Source organism: Platichthys flesus, chromosome 3 (genome assembly GCF_949316205.1).
Source record: "Platichthys flesus chromosome 3, fPlaFle2.1, whole genome shotgun sequence".
In the NCBI taxonomy this organism is placed as follows: domain Eukaryota; kingdom Metazoa; phylum Chordata; class Actinopteri; order Pleuronectiformes; family Pleuronectidae; genus Platichthys; species Platichthys flesus.
In genome coordinates, this window is record NC_084947.1 from 8355207 (window position 1) to 8371542 (window position 16336).

A 16336-nucleotide genomic window follows, 5' to 3' on the forward strand; every position below is an offset into this window, starting at 1 on the left:
TTTCTGCAGCCTTTGTGATAAATATGGTCCTCTGTTTCTCTCAAGTGTCGTATTCTTCCTGCCTGTCTGCGTGGATACCTCTGGCTGTGTTGCATAAAAGAAGATTAGCTTTACCTCTGAGAGAGACACGCACACACAAACAATACACACCGTGTAATGACGCACACACAAACAACAACATGGTCGTCTCTCACTGCGACGCTAGAGGCCTGTTAAGAGATTAATTAGCACATTTTTAACCAGTTTGACTGAAAAATGTGGTAAAACTGATGCACAATAAATAATGTTGTGTATATGTTGATCACCTCCTGTCCAATTGTTTGTTGTTTGGTTGGTTTGTTTGTTTATTTGCGAGATTACGCAAAAACTCGTGGACGGATTATCACGAAACTTGATGGAATGATACATTATGGGTCAGTGAAGAACCCATTCAATGTTGGTGGTATAAAGATATCTGTAAACACACACACACACACACACACACAGATGCTATAAAGCAGCTTAAAGTCAGAGTACAGATATTCTGGGGGTCGGCCGGTGATTTTTTAAGTGCTTATTCTCTTTTTGTCCTCTGTGTTCAAATGTTGGTCAAGGCTGCATAAGTGGCCACGTTACAGAAGATGTACAGAGTGAATTTTAAAAAGCTTTTATATTTTTTCTGAGGCGTTCTGAGCGAAGACAAACCTACCTGGCCTTGACTTGAAAGTCCATTTCCCTATAACCCCCAGTATAGTACGGTTTTATCCCTCTGATAATGGCGATCTACCGTCTCCCATTTATTATTCAAGAGCCTCTCTGAGTTAATAAAAAGCCTATCTACAATGATGCTATTCAGTGCACACATATAGCAAATTTTATTCCATAAAAACAAAAATGCGTATATAAAAAATATAAATTCCAGGCTCCTCAGTCACATCCACATTTCCACTATAATCACATATACAGTTTGGCTAATGCAGTTTTACCTCATCATACCTTTGTGCCTCATTAACATGTAAAGACCCAGGAAAATGCTTTTGGCTAATTACAAGATAAATGAGCGCTGAGTAGTTACCATGGTTTCAGAGTAACATTACTGAGTAACCCTCTTAAAAACAACATGGGAAGAGCAATTAGGAATCAGCACCACAATTTACTGCATGTTTTTTTACTCTGGATTATATGGAAGATGGCTGCGTCTGGCTCTTTAAGTTGCTTTGCACTAATTATTTAATGGTAACTTGCTGTTATGAGTAGTTTACATTAAAGCCCGGTAATGGAGTAACAAACCTCAACCCTCTTTCAGGTAGAAGACCCATTACACCAGTGAGGAGCCAGTCTTATATTTTTTATATTCTTTTTTTCCTTACTACAATTCAGCCTCTCATCCTTCAGCGCCGCGTCGAACAAAGGATGGATTGCTGGCTGGCAGGAAAATAGAATTAAACATAAAAGATGTTTCAGGGTTAAGCAAAAGTCCTCGAGGTCCAGTTGTGTGGGTCCGGTAATTCAATTGAGTGACAAAATGTGTGTACGATTTTGTGTTTAACGATGAGAAATTCACCCCCCCTCCACCACCACCACCCCTCCACCCCTAAATCCCAGGCGAGGAGCGCCAAGAACCCGAAGTTTGATTTTGTTTGTGTGCGACTGTAACAATGAGATAGAGAGAGGGAGTGACCGCTTTATTGTTTACCTCTGGCTGTTTGTGCCGACAGCGTGGTGACAGTGAGCCAAACACACACTGACCCCTGATGAGCCTCCCTCAGTCCTCTCTCTATTCCCCCCCCCCCCCCCCCTCCTGCCTGCCGGTCACACTAATTGCTTAAACATGCGGCCCTTTAGTTGTCATGGAAACTGGTTTATTGTCATTTAATTGGAAGAAGGTGGCCTTGAGCTGTATATCAGCTGGCGACATAAACCCTACAATTTTTTGTATTATCCTTATGTATCGACTGTATAATATTCTTAAGAGCATCTTTCTCCCCGTGTGGTGGCAGAGACAACTCGCTCGCCTTTATTGCCTCGTTCACTTGTAATCATGGTTTGGTCCTCGTGGTCTCCCTCATCTTTCTGTTATCCTTCAAAATCATCCGAGTTAACCCACCCTTCATTTCTGGCATCTTTCAGCCTCTCCTCCACGGCTCCTGTCCTCCACGGCTCCTCTCCTTCTCTGCTTCCTCTCCTTCACTGCTTCCTCTCCTTCACTGCTTCCTCTCCTTCACTGCTTCCATGCATCTTCTTCTTTCCCCACTCCTCCGTGATTCTCTCTCCTTTTCAGACACATTTCCATCACCTCCCACCCTCTAGTTTCTCCGTTATTTTTCCTCCTTAACCGCAATTCTGCTCCTGTCCCACCTCTTTTTTCCCCAATCCTCAACTCCTCATTACTCCATCAGCTGCATCATCCATGTCTTTCCTCCTTCTCCATCCATTTTCTCCCCTCCTCATCTTCTCCACCGCTCTCCTACATTTGTTTTTCTTTCCACCAAAGTATCTAAAAAAGTAATTTCCCCCCCTGTTCTCCTCCTCATCCGCCCCTTTCCTGGTGTTTCCTCCCTTTTCTAATCAGCACCAGCTCCGGCACCTTACCACCCTGTTGACTTGCTCTCCTCTCTGCATCCTGATGCCTTTCTCCTCCACGTTATCTCCGGTAGCGTTGCCTCCGTCTAAATGTTTAGTATTCGCACCGCGTCCGACCGGCCCTTTTGTCACATGCTCTGTACATTATTGAAAGCGAGCAGATCACTAATTCATGTCAGCTGAGCCTTGTGGGGTTTGGGTGGAGGTGGGTGGGAGCTTGTTGCCTCCTGACAGGGGCCTTTCATCTGGCTCGAACCACGTCATCGCCCCCACATCCCACACCTCTGCTGCATCCGCCCTCATCTCCTCCGCGGTCTCGTTTTACGTCTTCTCGCTTCACCCTCCATTCCTCTCCTCTCTTTTTACTCCATTTTCCCCTGTCAGTGTCCCATGATGTGGCCCGTTCTGTCTTTGTTCAACCGCTATCTGCCGTATAGAGACTTCGACCCACTGTAGTCACTTTCCATCTCTCCTCACTCCCTCCCTCATTCATTGAAGTCTAATCTAATTGCTTTTCCTCTGACCCTGGGGACCCGGGCGCAGTGTAACAAGCTCCCAGCGGATGCTCTCTGCCTCTGCCTTCATCGCTGCATCCCTGAGTCGCCTACTTTCTTTTCATCTGTTTCCTCATACCGTCTCTTCCTGGTGCATTCATTCATTAGCAGCACTAATGCCGTAGCCTCAAGACACACAGCACGATACTGTGATCCGGCCGGCTTTGCTGACTCTAATCTCAGGTTGGCCGCAGAACAAGGTTGGGTCAGAAAGTAGCAATTGCAACAGGTTTTTTATTTTCTGTGTTTGTGTGTGGAGTTTTTCTAAGTCACAGAATGAGCCACAGTAGAGAAAAAAAAAATGGATAGAAAAAGGGAATCAGGAGCTAAAGAGGGAAAAATAAACCAGGGAGAGGTTGTGAAAAGGTAGAAGATGGCCCAGTAGCATGCCGAGGCTCACAGGACTGTAGGTTAATAGAAAAGGTGAAATAATAAGATGGAAGATAGACCAGTGCATATTTTAACAGCTCTGGTTTCACTCAGAAAAAAACTTGATTTTAGAAATATGACACAGATCTCTTCCTCCGTCGTCGATCCCCCAGTGCGACATGTCGCACATCAAGCGACATCCATGAAGTGTCACCTTAAACAAAATCCTGAAGCAAAAAACACACCAGCTTTCAAATCACGCTGCGTTCGGGAGGCTCTGAATTTTTAAAGCGCTGAATTCCCTGGATTCTATTTGGTTTCCTGTTAGGCATAAAAAAAAATGAACATGGGAAAACAAGTAGTTCCAACAAGTCCTCACGCGTCACGCTTGATCTACGGTGAGATTAGCCAACGGGTAGCGAGTGAATATGAGCAGTGAATTTCAGAATAACCTCAGTTGTCAAGTCACGTTGCGTGGAAGTGGCGAAGCGGAGTCTTAGACAGCACCAACACCTCCATGTTGTTCCCTCGATTCACTTTGACGTGAAACTCAATGACAGCAGACAGCTCTACATCACTTCTGGAACGTGAGAGCCATACAGTACGTGTGCGCATGAGCTCTTTTTTTTTTCTCAGTCTCATGAATATTCACGACAGAACATCAGCATTAAGATCAAAACATTTACTCCTGAAGGTTAATAGGTCAAATGCGTTGATCAGAATCTAGTTGTTGCACACACTCCTCTCATTAGAGACATTTAAAGAGAATCATTTGATACAGATACTCTGATCTTCCCCCCTGGCCCTCCCAAGTGTATATTCTCTCTCTCACACACACACACACACACACACACACACTCAAACACACACACACACTTCACACACATTATATAAACACTTCACACACATTATACACACTCACGCGCACTTCACACTTACAAACACTGTGAGTCCTTTGGGCTCAGGCACTGGGCTGAATGCAGATACAGGATCTCTCTTTGAAGTGAGCATGCTTGCTGTAAAACTGTGTGTGTGTGTGTCTGTGTGTGTGTGTGCGTCTGTGCGCGCACTCACGCTCACATACACTCCTGCTGTGTTTGTGCCTGCTCCTTTAATCTGATCAGGTGTTTAATTATTAATGTGTGTTAAAAGAAGCAGTGGCAGAATATGTGAACAGTTATGACCCTGCAGCTGTACTTTTTAACCTTTACTGTGAAATAATTCAACGTGTGTGTGTGTGGGTGTGTGTGGGTGTTCATGTACTTATATATTTGTGGAGAGCATAGACCATACAGAGTGAGGACGTTTTTGGAATGGGCTGTTTGACAGTAAAGACCTGGTTTTAGGGTTAGAATTAGGGTTAGGTTTAGGGTGAGGGGCTAGGGAATGTATTATGTCAATGAGTGTCCTCATTAAGATAGAAATATAACTGTGTGTGTGTGTGTGTGTGTGTGTGTGTGTGCAGCCTAGAGCGTTACAGTGAGCTGCTGTATGTGTGCATGCATTGTGGCCTTTTCCATAGTTGCCTCAGAGCAAAAGAGAAAAGCAATATATTTGGACGCAGACGCCTCAGGTGACGCTTTGAACATCCCTTCTTTCTCTGTGTGTCTCTGCAGGTGTGTGGAAATCATCGCCAAGGAGGGGAGGAGTCTGAAGGAGCTCTATCTGGTGTCCTGTAAAATCACAGACCACGGTAGGATACTTTCCATTACTGTCCCTTTGTTGCAGTCAACCTCTGATATTATAATCATGAATATTATTACCCACAGCCACTGCTGCAATCCAGGACCCATTTGATTTTTACAATTCGCCCCTTATGAGACCGACAAACAGTAAAAGTCTTATTGAAAAGTTTTGCACACAATTAAGCATTGTTAGGTGGATCTCTCCTCGGAGCAGTTTTGACATGTTTCTCCTTTACAAGGCAGGAGGGCTTTTATGTTTTTGCTTGTGTTTATGAATCTGAGGTATTTGTGTTGTCTGAGAGAAACATGAAGGAGTTTTCCTTCCCAGCCTTTAGCAACGTCTCCACGTTTTATTTCATTTGGATTTTATGTGCAGAACTTCTCTCCTTTATTTGGATTCAGCTCTGCCATATGTTTTGCTGAATATTTGAGTGTTAAGTTCAATACACAGTTGACGCACGTCAGTACAGAGGCATCAGGAGGGCACTGTTTGCATCAACTATTTGACACCTTGCTTGGCATTTGTTCTGTGGAGTGGTTGCAATGCCATGTTTTGAGTGTGTGTGCGTGTGTGAGTGTGAGTGTGTGTGTGTACCTTGGGAGTTCAACAAATGAGAGCCCACAGCTGTGCAGCCAAAATTATTTTAGAGTCTCCAATTATTTCAAGTGATACTTGATATGAAAAGATATCAAGTCCTTGTTAGTCACTTATTTCTCATCAAGTCATCTTTTCAAATAACAAATTACCAGCTATCCACATTGTGGTTGAAACTTAATTCTGTGTGATGTCTTTTTCTTCAGTTTGATTGTCAGAGTAAGTTTAATTTGACTTTTCTTTTAAACAAGTGGGATGTTGTATTCCTTCTTGCTTTTATATCACGTTATATCATCGTCTGAATAAATCCCCTTTTCAAAAATTGCACAAAGGCTCCACTGAGATAACAGATGAACAAGCCGAAGGCTTGTTAGTTCCATGGTATTTGCTCAGGGGCTTAGAGTCTGGGTCGGGAGCTGTTGTTGTTGTCGGCCTGGAAAGGCTTCTGATGCATGTTGAATATTTGGATGCGCAGATTGAGTTGTGTCATTCTCTATTACAGTCTTTCCTGTATAGGTGCTGATGTGTGATATGTGCTGTAAACCCACATGTTTATCTATTTGAACACATTGATTCATAGAAACTTGTTGCACTTGTCCATCTTGATTTCAATCTCACTTGATTTGGTGAATTTGGTTAGATTATATATACATCTCAAACCAGTGCACTCAAACTAGTAGTCGTATAGAGAATGAATGTTTGGAAAAGTCACAGAACCTGCAGGAAACCCTGAACTGTGAGGTGGTTTTTAGTGTGAAACTTAGTTTGGAAAAAGTTTGAATGACCAGCAAATTTGAATGTGCATTCAGATCATTACAGTTTGAATAGTGACTTTTTTCCCCCTGGTTCGAAATAATATTCAAATTGCGGATATAAAAAAAGTGACGGCTCTCTCTTGTGTGAACGCCCACAGAAGGTCTGAATGCTCAGTGAGCAACTATCTTAAATCAGGCAGCATTTTGGAATGAGCTATCCAGTTTGTCCGCAGACAGACATGATGCTGACCCAATCCGATCCATTCCAATCTGCATCATTATATCTTTCCTGATCAGATGTTAGAGACTCCTGCAGTTTCATTTTGGGCTTAGAGAGGCACCGCAGTCAGCAATTTACCACTTTCCTCACATAGCTGACTTCATATAAAGTTTGGGGAATCTAGATTGCCCTTCATCTATTTCCCCTCATAAACCACTATTCTGTTTTAGTTGTACGGTAGTGACAGCAGATATGGAGAAAAAAATATGGAGAAATGAAGCAATGCCATGCATTGATTGCCCAAGGTTTCCAAAAGGAAGTTGTGATTCTGTCACATGTGGTGCCGCAGAGTGGAGGCTTGCTGCCAGAGCCTGTGAGTTACAGTGACAATAATCGCCTTGACCTCTCTGAACTTGAACCTTAGCTGTGTGGGCGTGTGTGTGTGTGTGTGTGTGTGTGTGTGTGTGTGTGTGTGTGTGTGTGTGAGTGAAACATTACGTGGGCGTATGTCCACTGGTGTTTGATTAATGACTCCGAGATCACAATTGTACATTAAACCTGGAATGCACACCACCACCCCCCCATCCATCCCCCCTTTCTGTATGTCTCTCTAATCATTTTGACCAAGATGAATTGGTGACATCTGATCTTCTTCCTTCACTAATGACCCCTCTGGCCCTCTTCGGCTGGTGATTGGGTCTGTGTGTATTTATACGCGCATGTCCTTCCAGAATAGAGATGCCTGTTGCAGGAGCTCTGTGCTCTAACAAAATGATTGGTGGATTTCCTGCTTCGCTCTCCGATAAATTAAATAACAGAAATGAGATTTTACATCTGCCAAGCTGGCCTCCGTTCGTTTTTCCGCCCATCTCCTGTGCTAATTATTTTTATTAATGGCCTCTCTGAGTGCATTTGAGATGTCCACAAGCCTCTTAGGTTGTGAGTGTTCTGTTTTTCCCCTCCCAGTGTTTGCTTCCTGTGTGATTTTATAGAAGCTTTGAGGACAGACAGAGAGAGACATAAAGACAGGTTTAGATGACAGAAAGAGAGAGCGGGGCAACATGTAATTTTACTCCCAGTGCAGATGGTTTAAGAGATTATTTTTTGAGGCAGAGGAAACAAATGGAAAAAGCGCGGATAGAGCTTTCTGGGCGTAATGATCTTACTGAAAGCCCTATTATCTCTCTGGAAAAAATAAAACTTCCTAGACTTCTCTCTCTTATTCGTCAAACAACAGGGACAAATTGGCTTAATAACATTTTGCTTGGAATCAGGAAAGAAGTCTAGAGACTTGTTAAACACCTGGTTTCTTTAATGCACGCCGTTAATGAGATTTATGCTTTTCATTTCCGCTGGTTTTTCACACCTGAAGCGTATGATTGATGATGGATAATGGTTACGCCAGCAAAGATTTTGTTGGATCTCTAAAAGCTTTCCATCCGGATTTACTCTGTCTATCATAACACGCAGCCGCGCTAATTAATCTTTTTGTTCACTTTGGTCTTGTTTTTTCAAAAGCTGCTTACAGCTGCCACATTCACGGCTTGTGTCGTATGAGCCCATTAAACGAGCTCATCGGAAGGGGCAGACATTGTTCGTGATGAAAGTGAAGTCCATCCAGACTATGAAAAGAAAAGATGATTAAAATAAAGAGGTGAGCAGTAATGAAAAAGATAAATAAAAGACCTTAACCTACAGTTAGTTTTGAGGTACTGTTCATTTAATTGCATGCATTAATTTAACCAAACATATTGCAATTTATATATATGAGTACAAATTTAACTAAAATGCCAATAAACACAAACAATATATATTTGAGAAAAAGCGGATAATAAAATTGAAATTATTTAAAAAATTGTAAATTGTTAAAACCTCAAGAACGATAAATCTAATGGAAATGATGAAATGAATCAGGACAGCTGGAAGTGGAATAGGTATGAAATTAAAACTTTTAATTGCCCTGAGCATAAATGAGGTGAGATTTAGATTTGTCTCATGTTGTTGCAGGTGCTCAGAGAGAAGCTCAGTAATAGCAGTCGGCACCTGCGACATCATTTAATCATTTGAGTGTTTTTGATAAGGGCCCCGCATTGTAAGACAGCAGCAAAGTCATGAAAGGGAGTTATAAAAAAAATAGTAGAGCCATACAAATAAATAACTGTCTATCACACCCCACAGAGAGGGAGGGCCACCCAACCCTAGCATACAGCTCACAATGATGAGTATTATAATTATCACCGGTAATAAATCTTAGCACAGGCTGATAAACAGCATCCAAGGGCTTCAGATTCACAGCTGAAGCATTCATGTATAAAATGTCACCATAATCAAAGACTGATAGAGAAAGTTGCCTCAATAAGCGTCACAGTGCAGAGAAAAAACACGATTTATTCCTATAGAGGAACTATTTTAAAAGTTACCTCCTCATGGATCAAAATCCCAACATACTTGTACTCTGTGACCTTCTCAATCTTTGTTAAGTACACCAGAGTTTGATCATAGGAGGAACATATCAAGTTTGTGAGAGCACTGATGTGCGAACACTTCTTGTCTTCTGTATCTCAATATTATATCTATAGATTTGTGTGTGTGAATTTAGTTGTATCTGCATTAAGGACTCCATTGGGTGGCTGGGCTCAACCTTGGAGATGGGGTAGGGAGTTCGGACATCTGAGCTCAGATTAGAACCACTGCTCCTTCACTTCGAAAGGGGACAGTTGAGAGGATTCGGCCTTCTAATCAGGATGTCCTTTTCACGCCTTCGATTGGAACTTTACTGGGCATACCCAACTGGGAAGAGACCCTGGGGTTGGCCCCGGAACATGCTGAAGAGACTACATATCCCAACGGACCTACTAATGCCTCAGGTTTACCCAGGAAGAGCTGGAAAGCGTGGCTAGGCGAAGGCATGGCTGGAATACCCACAACAATTAATGTAGTTAACCTGTATCTTGAGTTACATATAAACTCTAGTGAACTTGTTTTTCAGGTTATCAAGAAACCTTCATCAAATCAGACACTAGGAATTCTCTTTATTTCTTAAAAACACACAAACCATGTGGAACACATTGAGCATCACCCTGGGAGCCAAGTTGTATTTGATAACACAACTCAGCGCTTCATGCAGGGACCCTCCAGCTGCAGCCCTTTGAGCAATTTTCATTCCTGACCCTTTGTGTAAGAACCCCTAATCTATATGTCCACTTATCACTGCCACTTTCCGGTTTCGAGGGATGCTGAGACGCTGCAACACTTTTATTAATCTCATATATAACTGTGGCCAAGATGTTGGTGTAGAAATAGATTGTATGTGCTGTATATTTAGAAAAAAAAAAAACAGTCTTCTGCATGTCAGTGCTTATCTCTTAGGAAAAAAACAATGCAAAGAAAAACAGGCTTCTCCTATGTTCATGAGACAGAGAGGTCAATTGACTGGCTTGAGATCATGTTAAGGATGTATTGATAAAGGAAATAACATTTTAAAACAATATTATTTTATCTTCCTTCCACTTCCAGTAAAGATACCACAGCATGGCAGACGTATAAGTCATCAGAGAGAACATGCCTCCCTCCCTTTTAAAACATATTCTCACATGTATAACAAAAAAAAAGAAAAGTTCATGTGTTCTTTATTCTCATGAGCAAACGGACAACGGGGTCTAATCTGCCCATTGCTCTAGCAGAAGTAGAAGTACCACTACAAGATAAGGGTTTGAAACCCGATCCTGATGGGAAAACCTTCTCGGCTTCTCTCCCAGTGCTAATCAGATCTCTCCACCACTGCTGCCATCCTCACTGACCGACCCATACACAGCTAACGGCCCATACTGTATCTTCAACACACATGGATAGACAGTGATATCTTCTTGCCCCCCCTCACCCTTCAGTCCACCTTTTGTTCTCGTGTCTGTGTTCTGCATTCACATGTCCATTTGTGTCTCTGTGTTGTGTGTGTGTGTGTGTATCTTCCTGCGCTAATCTTGTCCCCTGTAGCACCACTGCTTTATCTGGAGACGAAAAGAGAGACCTCTGCACCTCTGCTCTTTACATATGGTAATTGTCCTCTTTCACCCACACGACTCTCTGCGATCCCTTACCTTGTCAGTCACGGCATCCTGTGTACGTTTGTGTGTGAGTACAAGATGGACTGAGACCGTATGAGTGTTGGGGGTGAAAAGGAGCAGATCTGATCTTGCTGGCAAATTTGGTTGCTTCGACTAGCATGGCATTTTCTCGGATGAATCCTCAGTGCAGAATATGGACACTTTCAAACATGAAATGCGTTGTGTTTGTGTTTCTGATGGCAAGTGGATAGCAAACCAAACACTGTGAAGTGTGCACTGCAGCTTCAGCTTGGATTTACACTTGTACTGGAGGCTTTGCCACAGCAATATCAACTGCGTCTAAAGTTTTTGAGCCATCTCAGCGCATAACCTCCGCCAGGGCCCAACAGTGTCCTTGAATTCAAAGCTGCCTGATAGCTTTGGCAACATTACATTATCTCAGCGACACACTGGTGTTAGTTAGAGGTTTGTAGCCCATTGTGTTACTGTACAGCAGCTTTTAAAAAAGTGTACTTCCAAAGAAACCACATTTAAATCCACTACATTCAGATTTTTTCCCGATCCACAGCAATTTGCACACAATCATAAAACTTCGTCCAGATCCATGCATTGTTCTTTGGGACATTGGTGAAAATGTAAAAAAAAAAATCCTGATCTGTAAATAACATAAACTTTTTTAGTGGATGACTCTTGTGTTTCTATACCAACGAACAATAAAGATATAATTTAAAAACCTTAAAATAGGATTTAAAAGCCAGACAATACTTCCTGAACAAGTGATTCTTTCATTACAACTATATCGCTCCTAATAAGAAATCCTGCAACTGACAGCCCGTCCTCCAGACTGTTGTGATTGTGTTGCGTTGCTGTATAAGATGGTCTGAGCCCGTCACATTGTTCATTTCATGGTCGTGTCCATCTGTATTTACCCATCTGCCAGCTTGTGAGATTATTCTTGTCATTCAATTTTCATTTTCTTATTCTCTTATTTGTCCCCCCCCCCCCCCTTCACAGTTTTAACAAAGTTAACACCCATTTACATTCTTCTCCATTTTTGAACCCTGTTCCAAGACCATGCCCCTTCTTTCCTCTCTTTTCCCCTCTCATCTCTTTTTCCATTCATCTTTCAGCTCTTGCTTTCGTCCGGGTCGTTTTATTCTAAATGCACTGAACGTTGATAGATTGGGCTTCCCTGCCCCTCCCACTCAGCAGAACCTCAAGTATGGCTGCACGTTTATGTGTGTGTCTCCTCTGAGGTATGTGTGTGTTTGTGTGCTGGCTTCACGTGCCTTTGTGAGAGCCTGTGTGTTCTTGAACAGGTTCCGCTGCTGCTGGGGAAATTTTGACAAACACTTACTCCCCAGAGTTTCATAGTGCTTTATACAAGGTAAGTTTACTTAACACAAAAGCAGCTGAAACAGCACGGTAGCTACCTTACAGACAATGAAAATGACAGCTCCCATATACAATGTGGTGAGGCCATCAGGGCATACTCACCAAGAGTTACTGCGCTCTAGCTTTTAACCTTAAGCCAGCATTCACTTTTTATTATTCTGCACTATTTGTGGGATTGATGTAAATGTCAAGCCCCTTCGACATGATATCCCCGTCTTGTAAGTCATGGTTGTATGGCACAGTGCACTTCTTAAAATGTCACACAGTGTTGGTGTCACTGCAATAAAGAACAGTGAGGAACACCTAAATGAGGCGATCAGTTATTGGATATTATCTCAAGCCTCATGGTGTAAGTTTGTTGCTTTCTTTCTTTTCCACCTCTTCTATTTTTTCTCGTTTCTATTGCTCTTTATTGCTTTTACCCGTTTTCCCTCCATCTTGTTTGTTTGCCGGGCAGTTGCTCAGCTCCCCACAGTGTAAGTGCTGTCAAACGTAATGTGATGTAAACGTAGATAGTGTAATAGCTTGTTTGCTCCTCTCTGTCTGGCATTCAGTAGGTAAATAATGCAACTTTACAAGCTGTCGATTAAAATGCGCGGAGCAGTGCAGCAGATTTATGTTGACTGCTAAAGGGAAGAAAGTCAATAGCCAATCTCTGTCCATCTGTATCTCCACCATGACTGCGATTGTGTGTTTGTATACATGTGTTTGTATAGAGTAAGAAACAGGTTACATCTCTGGGTTGATTGTTGTTGTTCATAGCTACTAAAATACGCTATTGTTTTTTAACCTTGAGAGTCATTGTTCATTCTCCATTGTTAGTTTATGTATTCCTAATGCCTATTAGGTTTGTTAGATACTTTCGACAACCATAAATTGTGCTACCTCTCTTGTCACATACATTGTAGGATTAAAAAGATAAATATGTAGTTTACAAAATGATGCAACTTTTTTATTGCCCTGCATGTCGGCATAGCCAGGAGCAGGACAATGTTTTTACCCCTGTTTTGTGTTGGTGTACAAAATAAGTCAATAACACATATATTGCTAGGAATATTACATGGCAGTGTATCTCTAGATGATTATTTTTTTGCCTGCTGAGGACAGTAACGATTTTATGGAGGTTTTAATGGTCCAGCGACTCTGTTAATTTTCCAAATGCACACACCTCCAAAATAAAGCAATGGTGCAAAAGTAATCTTAAAAGCAATCTTTTAAGTTGTATAAAATAAATTCCTGTTATCATGAAATTGATTTGACAAAATTAATATAGTGTAAAATAGTGTATATATAATAACCTATAAACAATGTATGTTCAGGGTATGCATAGCTCCTGTGATGCTTTTATTTATTCCTGTGTACATTTATTGAGAAAGCACAATATGCCTGATCTATTGAGAGAATACCTGGCATCTTGAATGTTGATGAGTGTGACCATCACAACCCAATCTGACAGGAGAACAGCCCATGTGTGATCCTCCTGACACCAGTTCCATTAAGTGTAAAACAATGGAACCGGAGGTAGCCAAGCCCACAGGCCAACTCCTGTGACCCTTTCCCATATCATGCTGTGACCCTAAAAACCAATGAAGCAATGGAACACAGAAATAGCACAAGCCAGGAAAAATTCATAAGCAGCGTTTTCTCCTTTTGGGGAAGCAGAGATGGTTGGACAGGGAGAGAGAAACATACAGTATGTTGAAGGAAGCTACCAGACATCATGAGGGAAACGACTCATAAAGGGGGTTATTATCTCTGCAAATCAATGAGAGTTCCTGAGCCGCGGGGAACACAAGCACCATTTCACCAAGCTCAGAGCTGGACTTAACTTCGACTATCACACCCACCTGGATGCTGCAGCATAGGGTGCTATGTTTTCAAGGGGAGTCTAATAATTAGCCCATTATAGATGAATCTAACTGTTATTTTCTTGATTTATAAATTAATCCCTTGACACAAAATGTCCCCACCCTTGGGTAAATAAAAGAAAAACTGAAAATCGTTTTTTAGATAGTTGGTTGGATTGTTTGGTGGCAGGATGGGACATGCGACCAAGACACAACACTTTAAATACAAATATACATATTGACGACTGCTAACTATGAATATGTGCATATCCAATAATGATACAGATCTAGTGGATTTAAATTAGGTTTTAGGAGACTGTGGACATGGCAGATGTGTGTGCTCTACTGAGTGCCAAGATTAAGATGTTCTCAGTATGAATTGTGATTTAAAATCAAGGTAAAAATAAGTAACTATAAAGCATAAAGTACTTAACACACACATTTTCCTCGCTTGCAATTGGGACTGTTTGTTTAAAAAATGCAATGAGTTAAAATGCTGAAACTAGGTGAAGAATGTTTCTGTCCAGAAAACCGTTTGCTTTTGGCTGCAGTGATGGAAACTCAGTAGAAACAGACAATCTCTGGAGACTAAGAAGGATAACCATTCTCCTTCATTTACAAGTTTGGAAAGCGCATTAAGTAATAGACAGGAAAACCGAGAGGGTGACGGGTGAGGAGGGAGCAGAAACAGATCGAGAGGCTGAACTTGAACCTCCACAGAGTTGAGGCATTTAACTGGGAGCCCGCCGCTCAAGTGCGTAACTACGCAGCCATAGGGTTCCAATCTACAGATTCTTCATAGCGCAGAGTATATAAATCGAGATTTCCATTTCCTTACATCAGCCCTCAGTGGTATTTGCAGATTGGGGAGCAGGGAAAAGGGTCTGGAATTGAATTAGTTTCCATATATTGTCCTCTCCTCCTCTTTCTCCAGCTAAGCCTTGTGGTCTATCCACTGTTTGCCTTATGGGGGAGAAAAGTGAGGGGGGCTTAAGCTGTGAAGGCTGGGGCTTACGCTGTCTACCATCTTGCTGGTCACACACAAATACACTCGCACACAAACACACGACCTCTCACGCCGACTAAGACGCGCACAGGCACACACCCAAGCTTCGGGGATTACAGCCAGGCGGGCCCCGTTCGCGTTGACACACTCAGATGCAACCACAATCACACAGGCAGTACACACACATTATAGATGCACATTTGAGCTCATGCTAATATCTTCCTTCACTAACACTATCAAATTTCAGCACACACACTTTGCTGTAACTTTTTTTTTGGGGGGGGGGCCCTGCTTCTTTTGGCCTGCGTCCAGAGGCGGAGGATTGAAATGACTTGGGCGCATGTGTACAGATTTACATGTAAATATGTGTAAACGTTTGTCTCTGTGTACACATGTCACCGTGTATGAAGGTGTGTGTGTGTGTGTGTGTGTGTACCTGGTGCCGAAGGATGAAATCACATATCTAAGAGCCACTGGATGACAGTAACGTTTGAGCTCCAGATAGAGGAAGCTTTAGCAAAAGGCCCCATGTGGGTATGAAGCTCTGATACAATTGTTCCATTTGTTCTATCTCTTCCACCATCATCTCAGCCTTGTAGTTCTTAATAGCAGCCCGCTGTAAGTGTGCCTGTGGGACTCAATAACACCAAGCTGTGTTGAAGTGTAGGAGATGTCCCCGTTAGTGCTGGCTATAAGGTTTTGTGTATAGAAGTGAGACGTTGCATTTTCGTATTTTTCTTATTAGTTCTGTTGCGTGTTATTGTTTGTATGTGTGTGTGTGTGTGTGTTTGGATATGAAGAGTGTTTCTTTCGAGGCAGCAGCACATCCACTGTGCCTTTCACTCATAGTAGCACTAATACAGCCTGTGGGCAGGTGTACAGTAAAGTGCTCAGTATTGCTGTAATGACTTCTCTCTCTCTCAGGTTATCTCATTTTATTCTCTTGTGCATCTGCCTCTCCCTACCTCCCTCGCCTGCCCTGCTTCGTCTTTTTTTCTTCATCATCTTCCTTCTCCTCCTCCTCTCGCTCAGGTGTGAATGGAGCTGTCCTGGAGGTTGTGTGGGTGTTGATGTGAGTTGGAGACCGGATTTCAAAGTGTTTAATAGTCAAAGCAACCTGCTGTGTTTTCTATAGTTAGCTCTGGCTCCCTCTGATATTGTTGAGCTGAGGCCTTTTGGTAGATGATGACTTATTAAACATGATAACTCTATTTCTTTTCCATCTATTTGGTCCTAGTATACCACTGCTGTTGATCTCATTACATTAGCTTGTACTGAAAATAT

General features: G+C 42.2%; 1 protein-coding gene across 1 annotated transcript in view; it reads left to right on the top strand.

The window, feature by feature from the left end:
* The window catches only part of fbxl17 (F-box and leucine-rich repeat protein 17), a 209170-nt gene that overhangs the window by 136845 nt on the left and 55989 nt on the right, over positions 1–16336 (top strand). Inside the window, exon 9 of the mRNA XM_062381905.1 lies at positions 5102–5178. Within this exon, the coding sequence (XP_062237889.1) occupies positions 5102–5178 (77 nt within the window). The remainder of the gene's footprint in view (positions 1–5101; positions 5179–16336) is intronic.